The 17,562-nt window shown below is 42.3% G+C and overlaps 1 protein-coding gene across 8 annotated transcripts in view; it reads right to left on the reverse strand.

Annotated features, from left to right (window-relative positions):
- SRCIN1 (SRC kinase signaling inhibitor 1) overlaps positions 1-17,562 on the reverse strand; it is a 542,753-nt gene that overhangs the window by 19,357 nt on the left and 505,834 nt on the right. For all 8 annotated transcript variants that reach the window (XM_088474595.1, XM_088474594.1, XM_088474598.1 and 5 more), the window contains 5 exons: positions 16,836-17,127; positions 15,726-15,963; positions 15,448-15,602; positions 6,306-6,458; positions 4,108-4,239 (listed from right to left, as the gene is read on the reverse strand). In XM_088474595.1, the coding sequence (XP_088330721.1) occupies positions 4,108-4,239; positions 6,306-6,458; positions 15,448-15,602; positions 15,726-15,963; positions 16,836-17,127 (970 nt within the window). The remainder of the gene's footprint in view (positions 1-4,107; positions 4,240-6,305; positions 6,459-15,447; positions 15,603-15,725; positions 15,964-16,835; positions 17,128-17,562) is intronic.

Genomic DNA, 17,562 nt, shown 5'->3' on the forward strand with positions numbered 1-17,562 from the left:
GTGTGATTGCCTAACGCTCCAGGTGGCACTGTTGCATAGATTCTGGCCGCAGGGTGCCATTATAGGCACCCTGCTATCCAGATGAGGCTAGCAGAAAAAAGCTCAGAGGGCCAGACCATATGATTCCGGGGGCCTTATACGGCCCCCGGCCTGTGGTTCCCCATCCCTGCTGTAGAGGAACATATAACTGTAGCAGAGAGTCTGGCTATAGAGGAGTGTATGGCTGCAGAGGGGATTATGGAAACCCCTTTGATTATTAAAATTATAACTCCATTTTCTATATTTCATATACAATTGTTAAATAACTCAATTTGCTGATAAAATAGAATTGAATCCAAATCTGAACTATTATATTGGGTGGGTCCTAAAGTCAAGCACAAAAATCTCAAATTTATCTTCTGTATTATGTTAATTCAGTCCTAGGGGTATATTTACTTAAGTGCAGGTTTTTAGAAGTGGAGTTGTTGCCCATAGCAACCAATCAGATTCTGCTTATCATTTCTCTAGCACCTTCTAGCAGATAATAACTATAATCTGATTGGTTGCTATGGGCAACAACTCCACTGCTAAAAACCCGCACTTTAGTAAACATACCCCTTAGTGTGTTCAAATGGGACGCATGAACTTCTCATCTAATCTGTAAGATGTTATAATAACACAGGGTAACAGACTTCCAACAATGTACACCTGTAGGGTCACATCTTTTTGTAAAACACTTTAAATAATGGATCGAACTCAGCAAGAATGATTGGCTTTTTTTGCCTAATACCAACTGCTAAAATGATTGATATAACTTAAATATAGAGCGCAGGTTCTCAAACTCAGTCCTCCAGGTCTCCTCACAGAATCATAAGTGAAATAATTAGCTCCACCTGTGGATCTTTTAAAATGTGTCACCCCGTAATAAATACACCTGTGCACCTGCCAGGAGACCTGGAAAATATGAACTGTGAGGGGTCCTGAGGACTGAGATTGAGAACCACTGATGTAGAGGAACCCAAAAATCAAACCATTATCCAATTATAGTTCAAGAATTTAAGTAGACCCACCACCATATATAACATAAATGTATACACTTGCTGTTTACATCAGTTAAAATGTGTGAAAACACAATGATAAATTCAACATGATACAGGAAATACAACAAGAAAATCACATCCACATGGTCGGAACACCAGTCACAAGTGCCAGCCACCCTTAGCCTATAGGATATGTGCATACAGAATATTGCATGTATAAATGAAGCAATGATCACCTGACAGTGTTCTCTGTCTCCTGATGTTGGCAAACTCTGTGCCTTTGTGTTTATGATTCGGTTGTAGCCTAGGTGCTCTTTATAATTCCCACAGTATGATTAGATGTATGCATGCAGTAGGCTTGTGAGACTGGCAGGTAAGGGTGCCTGTGGAGGACTCATTTGCTAGCTATAATGTACAATAAATCAGAATGTATATTGCATTATGGGGGCAATGAGGACTAAAAAAAAAATGCATAAAAGCAAAAAACAATGCTTTAAAATTGTAATATGTTTTTATACACATTTACCATCTAAAAACTAGTGACTTAAAATAGCTAATGGCTTTTGCAAATCTAACTTCAACAGTCATGTAAGTGTGGCTACGCGGAACTGATGCTTCAACTGCAACATGCCTGGCATATTAAAGCAGCATTCATGATACTACCAGTATGGACCATGAGAAGGGTCATGTTCTATGCAGTATGACTACAGACAGACATATGTGACAATGGGGATATGTGGACCTTTATAAAGGAGCAACAAACTTTTCTATATGATGTCCCAACCCAAGGCCTGTCTTATTAGAAGGGACATTGCTGAATGGTTGTTTTCTTTCCATGATGGTAGACACGTGCAATTAGTGTATCATTGTCTATCTGCTCTTTGTTTGTATGGTATGGTCCTTCAGGTGAACTTTCCAGAGTGTCAGAGATCTGAGAGTTTCTCAAAAACATGCATTAGCAGAAGAGGTACCCGTTTGCCTTGTTTTGTACGAGCCCTTTAAGGAGGATCTGCAGGCTATTACTGGTGGCAATATGCAAATTATATGCACACATTTAGTTTCTGGGATAAGGTTAAATATCCATGGACTGAATTCACAAAACTTATATATGAAAATATAAGCAGAATAAAACCAGTTTAATAATGGGAGGTTTTTGAGAACATCAGAATTTTAGTGGACGAATATTGTCTCATTGGATTGCCGCCAAGGCATTTAATTCCGCTTAGTGGCCATATATAAAAGCTACTTTGGCGCCTTCTGGGACCGAAGTACGATTCACTCAATGGATAGAGCTAATTCATACTTTGAGAACAAAGTATCTGGTGGATGTCAGAGTTTTTCTGTAATGGCTAGGGGCACCAGGTAGCGGTACAGAATGGGAAAATGCCCAGCAATTATACTCTTGGAAACAGACCACTCCAAGTTCAAGTGACTGGCTGTCCCTTTCCACTGGGTGAAAATATTTATTGCCCAAGATTCAGTGAAGAATGGCGTCTTCTTTGCCATGTACAGACCAAGCTGGATGAGTTTTTAGTTCTGACTATGAAAGCTCTAGCTACATGTTGGCTATAACTCACCCACACAGGTACAGTGACTGAAAGTAGTACACAAGAAAGACATGGCTGGATTACCCTGAGACTGCTATGACTTCTCTCTGACCCTCCTCCTGGGATTTATATGTTAGTCTGTATGACTAAAATTCCATGAATAGTTCTTGCAACAAGACTTTTTTTCTTGTTACCTATAAGATTGTGGGGTCTATGTACTAAGCCTTGGAGGGAGATAAAAATAGACGGAGATAAAGTACCAACCAATCAGCTACTGTCATTTTTTCAAACATCCTGTATTGTGAAAGATAGGAGCTGATTGGTTGGTACTTTATCTCTCTCCAAGGCTTAGTACATAGACCCCTTTGTGCTTAATGTGGCCCGTCTTAAAGGACACAGCTTTCACCAAAAGATTTCCCAAGTTTGGACACAATCTCTCCATCTAACCAGGGAAGTGCCGTCAGTATCACTGCAGTGGTGTGACAGCCAGCACGACAACATGACAGAGATATAAAGCAATAGAGGTCAATTTCAGCAGAAAGTATACAATAGGCAACGTTCTAAGGTAAGATAGTATGAGATGGCAGCCTGCTGTAGCACTGTGCAATATAATAACTAATAAGTGAATTACTTCTAATATTGCACTGTCTCATGTGACCGACACACACTGTAACAGCAGATCGTAGGTAACTCATTTTTTGGAAGGAGGCTTTATATATGACATTAACTCACAAAAGTGAAACTTCAGTGGTGTGGAATTATCCTTTACATTGGAAGCAATAAAACATCAATCAGTAATTGTAATGCTGCCTCCGGTAATAGATATGATGCTATGGGGGGATAGGGACTTTAGTTCGCAAACTTTTGCGGATACACCGGATAATACCAGCTATGCTCCATGTCACAGCTTTAGAATGCAAATAAAAAAATGCTACAAAACGTAACCATGTTATTTTCAAAATATTAACATATACCCTGTAATAAGTAGGTGGCACAATAGCAGATGATCAGACCTTTGCTGTGGAAACTGCCTGTACCAAAGGTTATTAGATCGATCATTGTGGTGGGCTCTGACAATATTACAATCGACTTAAAGACCATAATTTCTCCATCACAATGAAGCAGGTATGTTAGCAGCAATATATGTTATCTACCCAGTGATATGGCACTTTACAGTACCAAGAAAAGCAAGATACATATAGTACACGAGGTCCTGGTTTATCTTTGTAATACATTGTTCATGCTAAATGGTATCAGTTATGCCAGCTGCTATGAAGAATTGTCAGTATGGGGGTAGATACATGCAGTTAACATGTGATTCTTCGTGCCTGCTCTGGAGATGTGTAGATGAGTGACAGGCAGTATGGCTTGCACCGTGCTCCAAGGCATTAGTAGGCTGATTTTGGCGCTGTCAGTGGAGTGTGGGAGAGAGGAAGTGAGGCATTAGTTGATTAACAGATAGTTAAAGAATAGAGTGAAGGAATAGACGGTGAAAAGTGCACAGCAGACTGGGCCAAGCCGCCCAGAACACAAGCTGTTACCTTCCATCTTCCTTGTTCTATGGTGGCCTCATTGGACCACAGTTGTGCTGGACGTGGCACCACTTGGGATGCATTGCTGTGATCACAATGGAACTGAGGGATAAAGAGGGAGCCAGAACTTCTCTGAAACACCTGGGAAGTCAAAATACAGCAGGATGGGAAAAAGTAACCATGCAAAAAAAAGCCCCTGAGCTCCGATTCTCTCACATATCTATCAGGGTCACTCTGTACTACTCCTATGGACTCTACTATTGCAAGGTTAAACTAGATCCCCTATGATCAGTTCTAACACAAATGCTACTGTTTCTTGGACATTAAAATGACTGCAGATTAAACCTACCTATAATTATCGTTTTCATGCCTCACACAGATGTATGGATAGAAGCTCTGTAATATTTGCGTGTGCGTTGCATTTTCATATAAAAGAAACCATGCCCGTGCACTCCCAACCTCCGTGGCCTGAGCTGACCTGTCTATCCATTGCACATACTGCTCTTTATTTCCTCTACACAGCTACCACAACATAACATAAGCAACAATCCTTTCACTTTATTATAAATGCTCAATCTGTAATAAATAACTGTGCAGTCCAAGGACTACATTACTTGAAGAATTAAGGAAAAATTAAATGTAATATTTTATCTATGTTATTACGTATTATTCCTAGAATATTTGCTTTCTTATAAATTAATATAAAGATTTGCAAATAAAATACCTTTCCAATGCTTGAGGGGAGAATAATGTAACACTGATAAAAAAGACACAGCAATACTGTGCTAGAGAGCACCACACAAATGAGTTCTAAAGATGGGGCTCGAGTGAGTGTCCACCATAAAGAGAAGTATTGTGTACTGATCACAATTGCAAACATTTTTGGGGAAAAAAAAATATATATGGAAGAAGCTATCTGACAAACCCTGACCATATTTACAGGTATGCTAAATGTTACAGATGTGTAAAAAACCACAAGTCATTATATAAATAGTCCAGAACAGACCATATATTTAATATGTACCTGTAAAGATATAATTAACTTGTTTAGAGAACAATCAGATTTTCTTCAGTTTATAACTTGAAACGTATGGGCCTGATTCAGAGACGGACGCTAATGCGATCACAACTGTTTTTTCGCACGCAACGCAGCTGCGAAAATATGTAAGCAAAGATCACCTGAACATAAAGACGCCCACTGCTGCCTCCTTACCTGTGTACAACGACGCATACCTACTTAAACATCCGTAACGTCGAAGAACATCGGCGTCCATCTTACCCTTGCGGCAGGTCTGACCTGCCGCAGCCTTGGGAGCTCTTCTGACATGCAGAGCTGCGTATGCAATCGCAGTGGCTAATTTATGCACGCCCATGTAACGGCGTTTAAACGGACAAGCACGTCTGCGTTTTTGTGACCACTCCCCAATACCACCCCAAAACGCTGGCAGTCTGTCACTCACTTAGTGATGGATTCCTCTGTGCATGCGTGATCACAATGCGATCACAGCTCACACGCAATGTAGTGCATACGCAATGGCAAACATTCGATCAGCGTGAAAACTGCATTAGCGTCTGTCTCTGAAACAGGCCCTATGATACAAATGATCTTCCGTGTCCTCTGATACAATAGACAACGCTATAAACTCTCTCCACTTTCCATTAACTGAACCTTTTCATCAAAGGTGAGTGAAGCAGTTGACTTACTGAAGCAGAAAATTGCACAGTCATACTGTATAACTCTTCAACACAATACAGACTTAGCAATGACCTTAAACAGCAGCCCATTCAGAGTCTGAAATGCAGTAGGAAACAGACTTAGACCTTGGAACTCTTCTTCAGGAATAATAATTCTGTACGAGACACAGTAAGCTGAAGAGTGACTTGGCATTCTACTGGGTACAGATATGCCACATATGTTGGGAGGATACAAGCTCAACACTGTGCCCAATGTTAGAGAGGCAGAATGCAATATTGTGGCTATTTCTCCTTGCATACCATTTATTTAAAAAAACCTGTCCTTATTTAAATGTTTTAAACGAAACAGGTATACCAAATTTACTCACCTTATTATCAAATTCCTTTAAATAAGCACAAGAAATACAATGGTTGTCAAAATCTCTCTCTCTGTGTAACACTGATATTACATCTTATTCTGACTGTTGGTACAGGAATGGGCTCACATTGTTGTAGTCTCCATAAGCGCTCACCTCCAGCTCTGCTATAATCCGATCTTCATCATCATCATCCTTAATGCCAGATGCCATTATGGGTGGCGTGGATGCCGGGCGTACGACTTCAGACACAGTACGACGAAGCTTCACCTGAGGCTTCTGGCTCTCAAGTTCCTCAGAATCTGACTTCTAAAATACAGGGAAAGGAATTAGATGCAAATTATGGTGGCCATTAAACTGGTTCTGGTTTGAACCTCTTATGACAGCTCAGTGATCAGCAGAAATATAGAGGAAAAAGTTGATGAAGTTGTTATAAATAAAGAGACTGGAATTTACAGGAAGAGCAAGAAAAGCAGAACCACCTTACAGGGCACACCACCAGTGTCATTAATAAAATCAGAATAAAATAATAAAATGTTAAAATCGAATCCTAACACCCGGCACACACAAACATTCAAGCATGATTGCTTTTTAACATTTCCTTGAAGATTTAACTTACTGTCCACTATATAGTATTTGATACCAGACCCTGATTGGCATGTAAGCCAGAGTGTGTGGGCACACCTTTATAAAGCACTGACTTATATCACACTAGAGATGCCTAATGGAAGAGGCTCTACTGTAGGTCTTCATGATTACAGCCAGCCAAATGCAGATTACATGCACTAGGCAAACACATGTAGCAAATGTCCAAAGAAGGTAATTAATAAGTGATTTGTGCCCTCTATCAGGAACCCATTAGCACCAACACAGCTCTTGCTAATGCATTTAATGACCACTTTGTGTTGTGTGACATTTCCTTATTGGCATGACATAACTGTAAACAAAATTCAGATGCCTTAAAGCAAATACTTTTACAATACTAGGGGTGAGCGGGTTCGGATTTCTGAAATCCGAACCCCCCCGAGCCCCCCCGATCCGAGTCCGATCCGAGTCAGGCTCGACTTTTCCCGCCTGACTCGGATCTGACATCGAGGCAAAACGTCATCATCCCGCCTTCCGAGTCTCGCGGGTTTTGGATCCTATATAAGGTACCCGCGTCGGCGCCATTTTCTCACTCGGCTGTGGACAGTGAAGAGGGAGGGTGGGAGTTAGTGCTGTGTAGTGTAGTGTAGTGCTGCTGTTGTCCACTACTTCAAAGTCCATAGGGGCTGGCTGTGTTGTGCTGTGCTGCTGTTGTTAATAGGGGCTGTGTCCACTACTTCAAAGTCCATAGGGGCTGGCTGGACTGTGTTGTGCAGTCAGTTCCAAAGTCCTGTGCAGTGTCCCAGTCCTAAAGGGGTGCTGTAGTGTTGTCCAGGGGGTGCTCTGTCCATCAGGAGTGCTCCCCCCAAGTGCTAAAAAAATAATATATTTTCTGTGTTTGTGAATTGTGTGCGCAGTAGCCGCACGTGCATCAACAAAGTAGTGCCAAGCGTGCGCCTGTGTCATAAGTAAAGGGCCGGCTGGCTTGACCGTTAAGGGTGCTGTAACCCCCGAAAGTACACTCCAGTCCAAACCAAAAAAAAAATTATTTTCTGTGTTTGTGAATTGTGTGCGCAGTAGCCGCACGTGCATCAACAAAGTAGTGCCAAGCGTGCGCCTGTGTCATAAGTAAAGGGCCGGCTGGCTTGACCGTTAAGGGTGCTGTAACCCCCGAAAGTACACTCCAGTCCAAACCTAAAAAAAAATTATTTTCTGTGTTTGTGAATTGTGTGCGCAGTAGCCGCACGTGCATCAACAAAGTAGTGCCAAGCGTGCGCCTGTGTCATAAGTAAAGGGCCGGCTGGCTTGACCGTTAAAGGGTGCTGTAACCCCCGAAAGTACACTCCAGTCCAAACCAAAAAAAAATTATTTTCTGTGTTTGTTAATTGTGTGCGCAGTAGCCGCACGTGCATCAACAAAGTAGTGCCAAGCGTGCGCCTGTGTCATAAGTAAAGGGCCGGCTGGCTTGACCGTTAAGGGTGCTGTAACCCCCGAAAGTACACTCCAGTCCAAACCTAAAAAAAAATTATTTTCTGTGTTTGTGAATTGTGTGCGCAGTAGCCGCACGTGCATCAACAAAGTAGTGCCAAGCGTGCGCCTGTGTCATAAGTAAAGGGCCGGCTGGCTTGACCGTTAAGGGTGCTGTAACCCCCGAAAGTACACTCCAGTCCAAACCTAAAAAAAAATTATTTTCTGTGTTTGTGAATTGTGTGCGCAGTAGCCGCACGTGCATCAACAAAGTAGTGCCAAGCGTGCGCCTGTGTCATAAGTAAAGGGCCGGCTGGCTTGACCGTTAAAGGGTGCTGTAACCCCCGAAAGTACACTCCAGTCCAAACCAAAAAAAAATTATTTTCTGTGTTTGTTAATTGTGTGCGCAGTAGCCGCACGTGCATCAACAAAGTAGTGCCAAGCGTGCGCCTGTGTCATAAGTAAAGGGCCGGCTGGCTTGACCGTTAAGGGTGCTGTAACCCCCGAAAGTACACTCCAGTCCAAACCTAAAAAAAAATTATTTTCTGTGTTTGTGAATTGTGTGCGCAGTAGCCGCACGTGCATCAACAAAGTAGTGCCAAGAGTGCCCCTGTGTCATAAGTAAAGGGCCGGCTGGCTTGACCGTTAAAGGGTGCTGTAACCCCCGAAAGTACACTCCAGTCCAAACCAAAAAAAAATTATTTTCTGTGTTTGTGAATTGTGTGCGCAGTAGCCGCACGTGCATCAACAAAGTAGTGCCAAGCGTGCGCCTGTGTCATAAGTAAAGGGCCGGCTGGCTTGACCGTTAAAGGGTGCTGTAACCCCCGAAAGTACACTCCAGTCCAAACCTAAAAAAAAATTATTTTCTGTGTTTGTGAATTGTGTGCGCAGTAGCCGCACGTGCATCAACAAAGTAGTGCCAAGCGTGCGCCTGTGTCATAAGTAAAGGGCCGGCTGGCTTGACCGTTAAGGGTGCTGTAACCCCCGAAAGTACACTCCAGTCCAAACCAAAAAAAAAATTATTTTCTGTGTTTGTGAATTGTGTGCGCAGTAGCCGCACGTGCATCAACAAATTAGTGCCAAGCGTGCGCCTGTGTCATAAGTAAAGGGCCGGCTGGCTTGACCGTTAAGGGTGCTGTAACCCCCGAAAGTACACTCCAGTCCAAACCAAAAAAAAAATTATTTTCTGTGTTTGTGAATTGTGTGCGCAGTAGCCGCACGTGCATCAACAAAGTAGTGCCAAGCGTGCGCCTGTGTCATAAGTAAAGGGCCGGCTGGCTTGACCGTTAAAGGGTGCTGTAACCCCCAAAGTACACTCCAGTCCAAAAAAATATATATTTTCTGTGTTTGTGACTTGTGTGCACTGTGGCTGCATGTGCATCAACAAAGGAGCAGCGCCAAGCGTGCGCCTGTGTCCCATAAGTAAAGAGCCGGCTGGCTCATTTCTTAAAGGGTGGTGTAACCCACAAAGTGCACTACTCTCCAGCAAAAATAAAAAAATATTTTCTGTGTTTGTGTGCGCTTTAGCCGCACGTATATATATCAATATAACATAAATGGAGGACCCAACTTTCTCTGATAAAAATAAAATAGGGAAAGATCAAGAACCTCTTCCTACTAGTGCTGTTGCTGCTGCTGGGAGTTGTTCATCATCCCAGAGAGGAAGTAGGAACATCACTACTTTTACTAAACAATTGACCCTCCAACAGTCCCTAGCGATGAGGATGAAGTACGACAGCAGTCATCCTGAAGCAAAACGTATAACTGAGGCCTTGACTGCTATGTTGGTGTTAGACGTGCGTCCGGTATCCGACATTAGTGCAGTGGGATTTAGACAATTGATGGAGGTAGTGTGTCCTCGGTTCCAAATCCCGTCTAGATTCCACCTGCATCCTCAAAGCAGCAGCGACAAGCGTGCGTCTGTCTGTTAAAGGGTGGTGACACCCTCAAAGTGTGCTACACAAACAATTAAAATATTGTTCTTTTTTTTTCTGTCTTTGTGAATTGTGTGGGCTGTAGCCGCACCTGCATCCTTAAAGCAGCAGCGACAAGCGTGCGTCTGTCTGTTAAAGGGTGGTGACACCCTCAAAGTGTGCTACACAAACAATTAAAATATTGTTCTTTTTTTTTCTGTCTTTGTGAATTGTGTGGGCTGTAGCCGCACCTGCATCCTTAAAGCAGCAGCGACAAGCGTGCGTCTGTCTGTTAAAGGGTGGTGACACCCTCAAAGTGTTCTACACAAACAATTAAAATATTGTTCTTTTTTTTTCGGTCTTTGTGAAATGTGTGGGCTGTAGCCGCACCTGCATCCTTAAAGCAGCAGCGACAAGCGTGCGTCTGTCTGTTAAAGGGTGGTGTAACTCTCAAAATGTTCCAAAAAATAAAAAACTATTTTTTAATGTGTTTGTGACTTGTGTGCGATGTAGCCACACTTGCATCCTCAAAGCAGCAGCGACAAGCGTGCGTCTGTCTGTTAAAGGGTGGTGACACCCTCAAAGTGTGCTACACAAACAATTAAAATATTGTTCTTTTTTTTTCTGTCTATGTGAATTGTGTGGGCTGTAGCCGCACCTGCATCCTTAAAGCAGCAGCGACAAGCGTGCGTCTGTCTGTTAAAGGGTGGTGACACCTCAAAGTGTTCTACACAAACAATTAAAATATTGTTCTTTTTTTTTTGGTCTTTGTGAAATGTGTGGGCTGTAGCCGCACCTGCATCCTTAAAGCAGCAGCGACAAGCGTGCGTCTGTCTGTTAAAGGGTGGTGACACCTCAAAGTGTTCTACACAAACAATTAAAATATTGTTCTTTTTTTTTTGGTCTTTGTGAAATGTGTGGGCTGTAGCCGCACCTGCATCCTTAAAGCAGCAGCGACAAGCGTGCGTCTGTCTGTTAAAGGGTGGTGACACCTCAAAGTGTTCTACACAAACAATTAAAATATTCTTCTTCTTTTTTCTGTCTTTGTGAATTGTGTGGGCTGTAGCCGCACTTGCATCCTCAAAGCAGCAGCGACAAGCGTGCGTCTGTCTGTTAAAGGGTGGTGTAACCCTCAAAGTGTGCTCCACAAACAATAAAAATATTCTTCTTCTTTTTTCTGTCTTTGTGAATTGTGTGGGCTGTAGCCGCACTTGAATCCTCAAAGCAGCAGCGACAAGCGTGCGTCTGTCTGTTAAAGGATTACATCGGTGACAGCATCCAAGTAGGCATGTCAGACAGTCCGTACCTGTACTGGCAGGAAAAAGAAGCAATTTGGAGGTCCCTGTACAAACTGGCTCTATTTTACCTGAGTTGCCCCCCCTCCAGTGTGTACTCCGAAAGAGTGTTTAGTGCAGCCGGGAACCTTGTCAGCGAAAGGCGTAGGAGGTTGCTTCCACAAAATGTGGAGAAGATGATGTTCATAAAATGAATTATCAACTCTTCCAGGGAGACCAGCCTCCAGAACGTACAGAGGGACCTGTGGTTCCAGCAGGGACGAATTAATACTCTGTGAGGATGAGGATGTACACACTGAAGAGGGTGAGGAATCGGTGGATGAGGAGGATGAGGATGACATCTTGCCTCCGTAGAGCCAGCTTGTGCAGGGACAGATAAATTGCCAGCTTGTTTTGTGGGGGCCCAAACGAACCAATCATTTCAGCCACAGTTGTGTGGCAGACCCTGGCGCTGAAATGATTGGTTTGTTAAAGTGTGCATGTCCTGTTTATACAACATAAGGGTGGGTGGGAGGGCCCAAGGACAATTCCATCTTGCACCTCTTTTTTTTCTTTGCATTATGTACAGTTTGGGGCCTAGTTTTTCAATGCCATCCTGTCTACCACTGCAGTTTCACGCCTAGATGGGTCACGTGTTTGTGCCGCCCACTTGTGTCGCTTAGCATAGTCATCCAGCTACCTCGGTGCAACCTTTTGGACATAAAAACACTATTGTGAGGTGTGAGGTATTCAGAATAGACTGGAAATGAGTGGAAATTAAGGTTATTGAGGTTAATAATAGCATAGGAGCAGAAAAACCTACAAATTCTGTGATTTTAGCTGTTTTTATGCTTTTTTTCAAAAAAATACAGATCCAAAACACAAAACCCAGAACCCAAAACACGCAAGGGTGGTTTTGGCAAAACCAATCCAGATCCAAAACACGAAGAAAGATCCAGATCCAAAACCAAAACACAAAACACGAAAAGTGGCCGGTGCACACCCCTATACAATACCTTTCCTAACAAAATGTTATCACAAACTCACATTTACTCCATCATGTGAACCAGAGCCGTAACTAGACTTTTTGGTGCCCTGTGCCAGCATGAGCATTGGTGCCCCCCTCATTTTTCAAAGGGACATAATGCACCCAAAAAAGAGCCATGGCTTTATGGGGAAGGGCCAGGGAAGAGATAGGAGATAGGGGAGACCAGGAGATGCTGGGGATGAAATAAGAGGAAGCTACAAGTGAGAATGTGCGATGGCACCGGCCGCACTACCCTAGCTACGGTTAGTTTGCGCGTGTTTTTATAGCATTTAAACTGAAATACCTAATAGGCCTGACCAGTTGCAGAAAAAGCTTGTAGTTCTTAATGCCCTGGTCACTGATAAAACTATTGCGTCCTTACTCAGCTGTATTTTGTGAACTGGTTACATTCCCAAGGTATGGAAAATAGCTGGAACAATTCTAATCCACCAAGGTGCTGCCTATATTATTTAACGTCATGTAACTTGGTCATTATCAAATCAGTAGGTTTACAAAACAAGTGAGATTGTTAACACAATTTATATGTGTAATGCACCTAATCTAAAGATTGCTGCAAACACTTACGGAAATTACAATAGTATTCACGACAGTTGTTCACTACATCGTCCCATTTGTTCTGCACAGCAGATGGATAAATGCAATGGATATCGCATTGCAGTTACATGTAGCATGTAACAATGCATCACGCCATCATACACTGGAGTGTGTGGCGAGAACAGGGCGCGATATATCGTTACATTGCATCATACTATCGCCGCCAGTTTGCACCATAGTATGGTGTTTACCCAGTTTAAGATCAAACAAAATGAAGCAAACCTTGGTAAAACCATGTTGCACTGCAGGTGGGGCAGATTTAAAACATACAGAGAGATTTATAATTGGGATGGGGTCCTAGCTTAATTCTAGATTCCAGTGTATAAACAGAGATGCCCAGTATTTGTGCAAAAGTAATCAGTATTTCTCTGCTATAAAAAAACATAAATGCCTGTGCACCCCTTGCAGTGTAACATGGTTTGTTCCAGGAGCAAATTGCTACCTTACTCCTAAAATAAGACCCTTTGTGGGTAGTTTTGAAAAAGTAAGATTTATAAAACAGTAAATAACACACATAAAATAGCATGTTTTTAAACTGCAGCACAAACGAGTCGCATCATTCTAGCCCAACTTATTTTCAGACAATTTTTCCTAACCACATCTCCTTAATGACTAAAGCCAAAGCTAAACTGAGTCTTAGGATGTCCCTGCTACGGTGTAAAACTATTTATGGGAGACTTCCTATCCATATTTCCCTGTTCGGAATTGGAAAGGTGGTGATCTTAGAGAAAGGAATTAAAAGAGCATCCATCTTAGTTAGGGATTTCCACTATGCTGCTACCTGGCTATGGAAAGGATAGAAGAACTGCAATTTGCGCGATAACTGAAATCTTCGATCAGCCTTAGTCCACACTTAGAAAATAAGTCCTCCAATCAAGCGAAAGAAGAGAAGTTTGTTTCTTTTTCCGTTTAAACAGCAGAGTGTCCGGAATCTCTGATTCCTTGCTGTCTCTGCATTCTAGCGTCTACCTAATGGCAGGGTCTAGATCATCCATCCATTCCTGGATATCTGTTGGACTCATTATACGACATAAGGAAACCTCAGGGTCAGAGCTTTCCGCCACTTTGCCTTCCTCCTGGGAGTCTGACCATCCTGAGGCTGGAAGCTGCCACTTTCATGATCTAGTAAAGGTTGTGGTAATCATACCCTGAACTGACCATGCCAGGCCCTGAGACTACGCAGATGTCAGATGTTCTTGAGCTAGAGGCCAAAGGTGTTTGTCAGGGGAGCGCTATGGAGGGAATAGAAAATGGAAAATTTCTGCTAGGGTCACAGCTGTGGGAGCTTGCAACAGCCTAGGTAGAGACTTGAAATGGCTCTACTATTTCACTGTCAACTTGCAGGTGATTGCTCCTACTGGTCCATCGCCTCACATGGCATGCACAGGGTGTCTACTTATACCATCTCCTCCCCATTGCCAGCAATGTTACCAAACCTTTTGGGTTTAGCCGGCGCTGCTTCTGTGGATATTATGATTGCATATGCAGCATTATTCATATAGCTGGTAGACCATGTTCTGCAATGTTTAATGTTTAATAAGATAAGTCTTTTTTATTCATGTTTTGTTTGCAGTGACTCCGGGGAGAAGTTGTTACTGTTGCTGCTGTGTCCATTCAAGTGGGTTTGCAAGTCCCAAACTGATGGTACCTCCCCCTGTGTTCAGCACAGAAGGATGGCAGCTGTTCAATGAATGGTCCTCTTAGCAACCTTATGACTAAATTGGGGCTGCAATGACAGACATTGGCATTCATTTCAATATGCCATTCATGTCAAGGGGTGTTCTACATATAGTGCACATACTGGAAACTTCATTGAAAGGGATGACCTGTGAAAGAAGCATTTGTAAACCCATGTGAATACATCCAGCGTATATGAACCACATAGCATTTGTATGCATTCACTTGCGGACAGGTAGCCAGTCTTATTGAGTGGTTTATTTTCATTGCCTGGGATACGACACAGCTCTGCTTTGGGCGTAATGGTCTCCAAAGAGAAACTTTGTGCCGTACGCATAGGTAATGAAAAGCAAGAACAATGCCTGATTATATAGATATGACTGAAAGGAATAAAAGGAATCCAAAATTAAGCAAAAAGCTGTATTCAATAAAACTTGCAGAACATCCGGTATAAGTGAAAAGATTGGAGACACCCTACGGTGGGAATAACCTCATGGTTGCCAACATAATCTTTCAGTTAAAGGGCCTTGGAGAGAGCCAATCAGCTCCTAACTGATTACAGGCTGTGCTGATTGGCTGGGACTTCTCTTTCTCTACTTATTTTCTCTCTCTCCAAGGCTTAGTGAATAGACCCCAAAGTTTGTAAACACTCAATTGTTTAACAAAATTCTATTTTTCGCTATTTCTTAACCCTTTGATTTGCCATGTGTACCTATTCCTGAGTTTCACTTTTGTCTCACCTTGATGAATGTGGGTTCTTTCTTGCTGGTGACAATCACCTCTCCCGTTCGAGTAGTGGTAATGCCATGTGAGGATGGAAAGCTACGGCGAGGTGGAGGAGGAGGTGGGGATTTAGAAGGCTTCTCGGTTCGATATCTGGGTACTGTCAGCTCATCTGGACATAAGGAAAAACATCAAGACTCACTTGTATTATATAAAATGAGAATATTCCACGGCAACTAAACATATGAGGAATACATTCTTATTTCGCATACATATTTAGTGTCTGCCTACTTACCAGAGCCTCTCCTCCCATTGGGGTCTATTTTGGTACTGAGTTTCTGTGCTTGCTGTGGCTTGATTGCACGGTGCTCTGGGGTTGATGCTGCACTTCCAGCTTTGTGCTTAGCTGCAAAGTCCAAGTCTGGAATAGCCTTCATGAGCTCGGCCTGAGTTTCTTCCAGTAGGCGGTTTATGTCTTTGGCACTGTACTGTGTCAGTGCTGCTCGTTTCTCCTCCCAGTCTCGCTCGGCTGCCTAAAATATGAGGGAGTAACGTGCTCAGGGACTATTATCAGACAGATGGTCTCAAACAACACTGGCAATGGATATAGTGATTTAACCTTGTTAAAGTAAAGCGGTGCCTGCACTCCAGTACTCTTAACTATGGGGCAGGTTTGGTATTTGGCTAGCTACTGTAAATAAAACATCATGCAATATTACTATATAAATATATTATAAGCAACTATAATACATACATAGATTGCACACGCTTAATTCGGGAGAGATGTTGCGTTTTACCTTGGAGCCATCAGTTCAGAATGACTACATTGGATCACACAAATATCACTGTTCTGTAACTATAAGAATTGCACTCAGTTTTTATTACTTGAACACTCGCAGTATAACACCCGTTCTTTATGCCACTGATCTAGTCAGACTTTCTCCAATATAGAGATGTGCAATTAAAACGGGCAGCTGCCACTTCCTGACTGTAAAAGCTATGAAATAGTGCCTACTGAAATGAATTTATGCCAAAGTGTGATGTATTATTTATTCCTCTTTGTGATATTAAATTATTGAATAAAAATATGTATAGTTTTCCTATAATAAATTGATTTTATTTATTCTTATTTCATTGAAAGATTCCTTTTAAGGGAAAGGTCTAGTGATTACTTTTTGGTGCCCGCGACCCATATTGACTGCAGCTTATCCATTACACAAAAGATATTGTAACCTTCTCCCTGACGGTGCATGCTGTAACTGTAAGTGGCTGACATTCAACAAGCACCGACTTGTCAATAACACTGACACTTTTGTAGTTGGTAATGATGTAATTTTAACAGATGCTGGATAACTTCTTTTTCAAACTTCTCCTTAGCCTTATACATGCTAGTCCCAGTTCTCACCTCCACAGACACCGATTTCTCTGCTCCCACCCTCTTGTTCTGTGTCTCTGGGACTGTCTGAGTCTTCACAGTGACCATCTCCCCTCGGGTAGGATTAATAGTGTGAGATGCATTGCTGTGACACACGGACTCCCAACTGTGTGTCTTAGACTCATTCAGCTGAGAGAAGTTTGTTGGAGGACTTGATGGTAGCTCAAAACCTGTGCTCTTAGAGAATTCTCCATCAGCCATTTGCTTGGAGGAAGGATTGTGAAGGTTCTCTGGTGTGTTCCAAACCCCTTCTTCTACTTGTCTGAAGAATGGAATGTATGAGTTATTACTATAGAAGAAAAACAGGAGTAAAAGGACATTGTAATTATAACTGATCAGCAAAATATAGAAATTGAGGTGAAGGATATTGCCGAAATAAGGATTTAAATGGTTGGAAAAGACTGTAGTAACAGAGGTGAGAGAATGATATAAAGACTGATTATAATAAATAGGGAACTGAATGTAGAAAAAGGAAAACAACAACAGAATAGAAGCAAGACAACAAGTCAAGGATATTTTAAAGATTGGGTATGGTATATTTTGTTGACATTCATCAGGTCAATATGAGAATATCAACATGAGATTGTTATAATGTTGACATGAGAAAGTGGATATGGTCATAATTTAGACAAGTTCGCAATTCATCATGTCATCGTGATTAGAATGTTGACAAATGTCCCTGATGGTCTAGCTGTGA

This window comes from Taudactylus pleione, unplaced genomic scaffold (assembly GCF_031769625.1).
Source record: "Taudactylus pleione unplaced genomic scaffold, aTauple2 ptg000155l, whole genome shotgun sequence".
Lineage (NCBI taxonomy): Eukaryota > Metazoa > Chordata > Amphibia > Anura > Myobatrachidae > Taudactylus > Taudactylus pleione.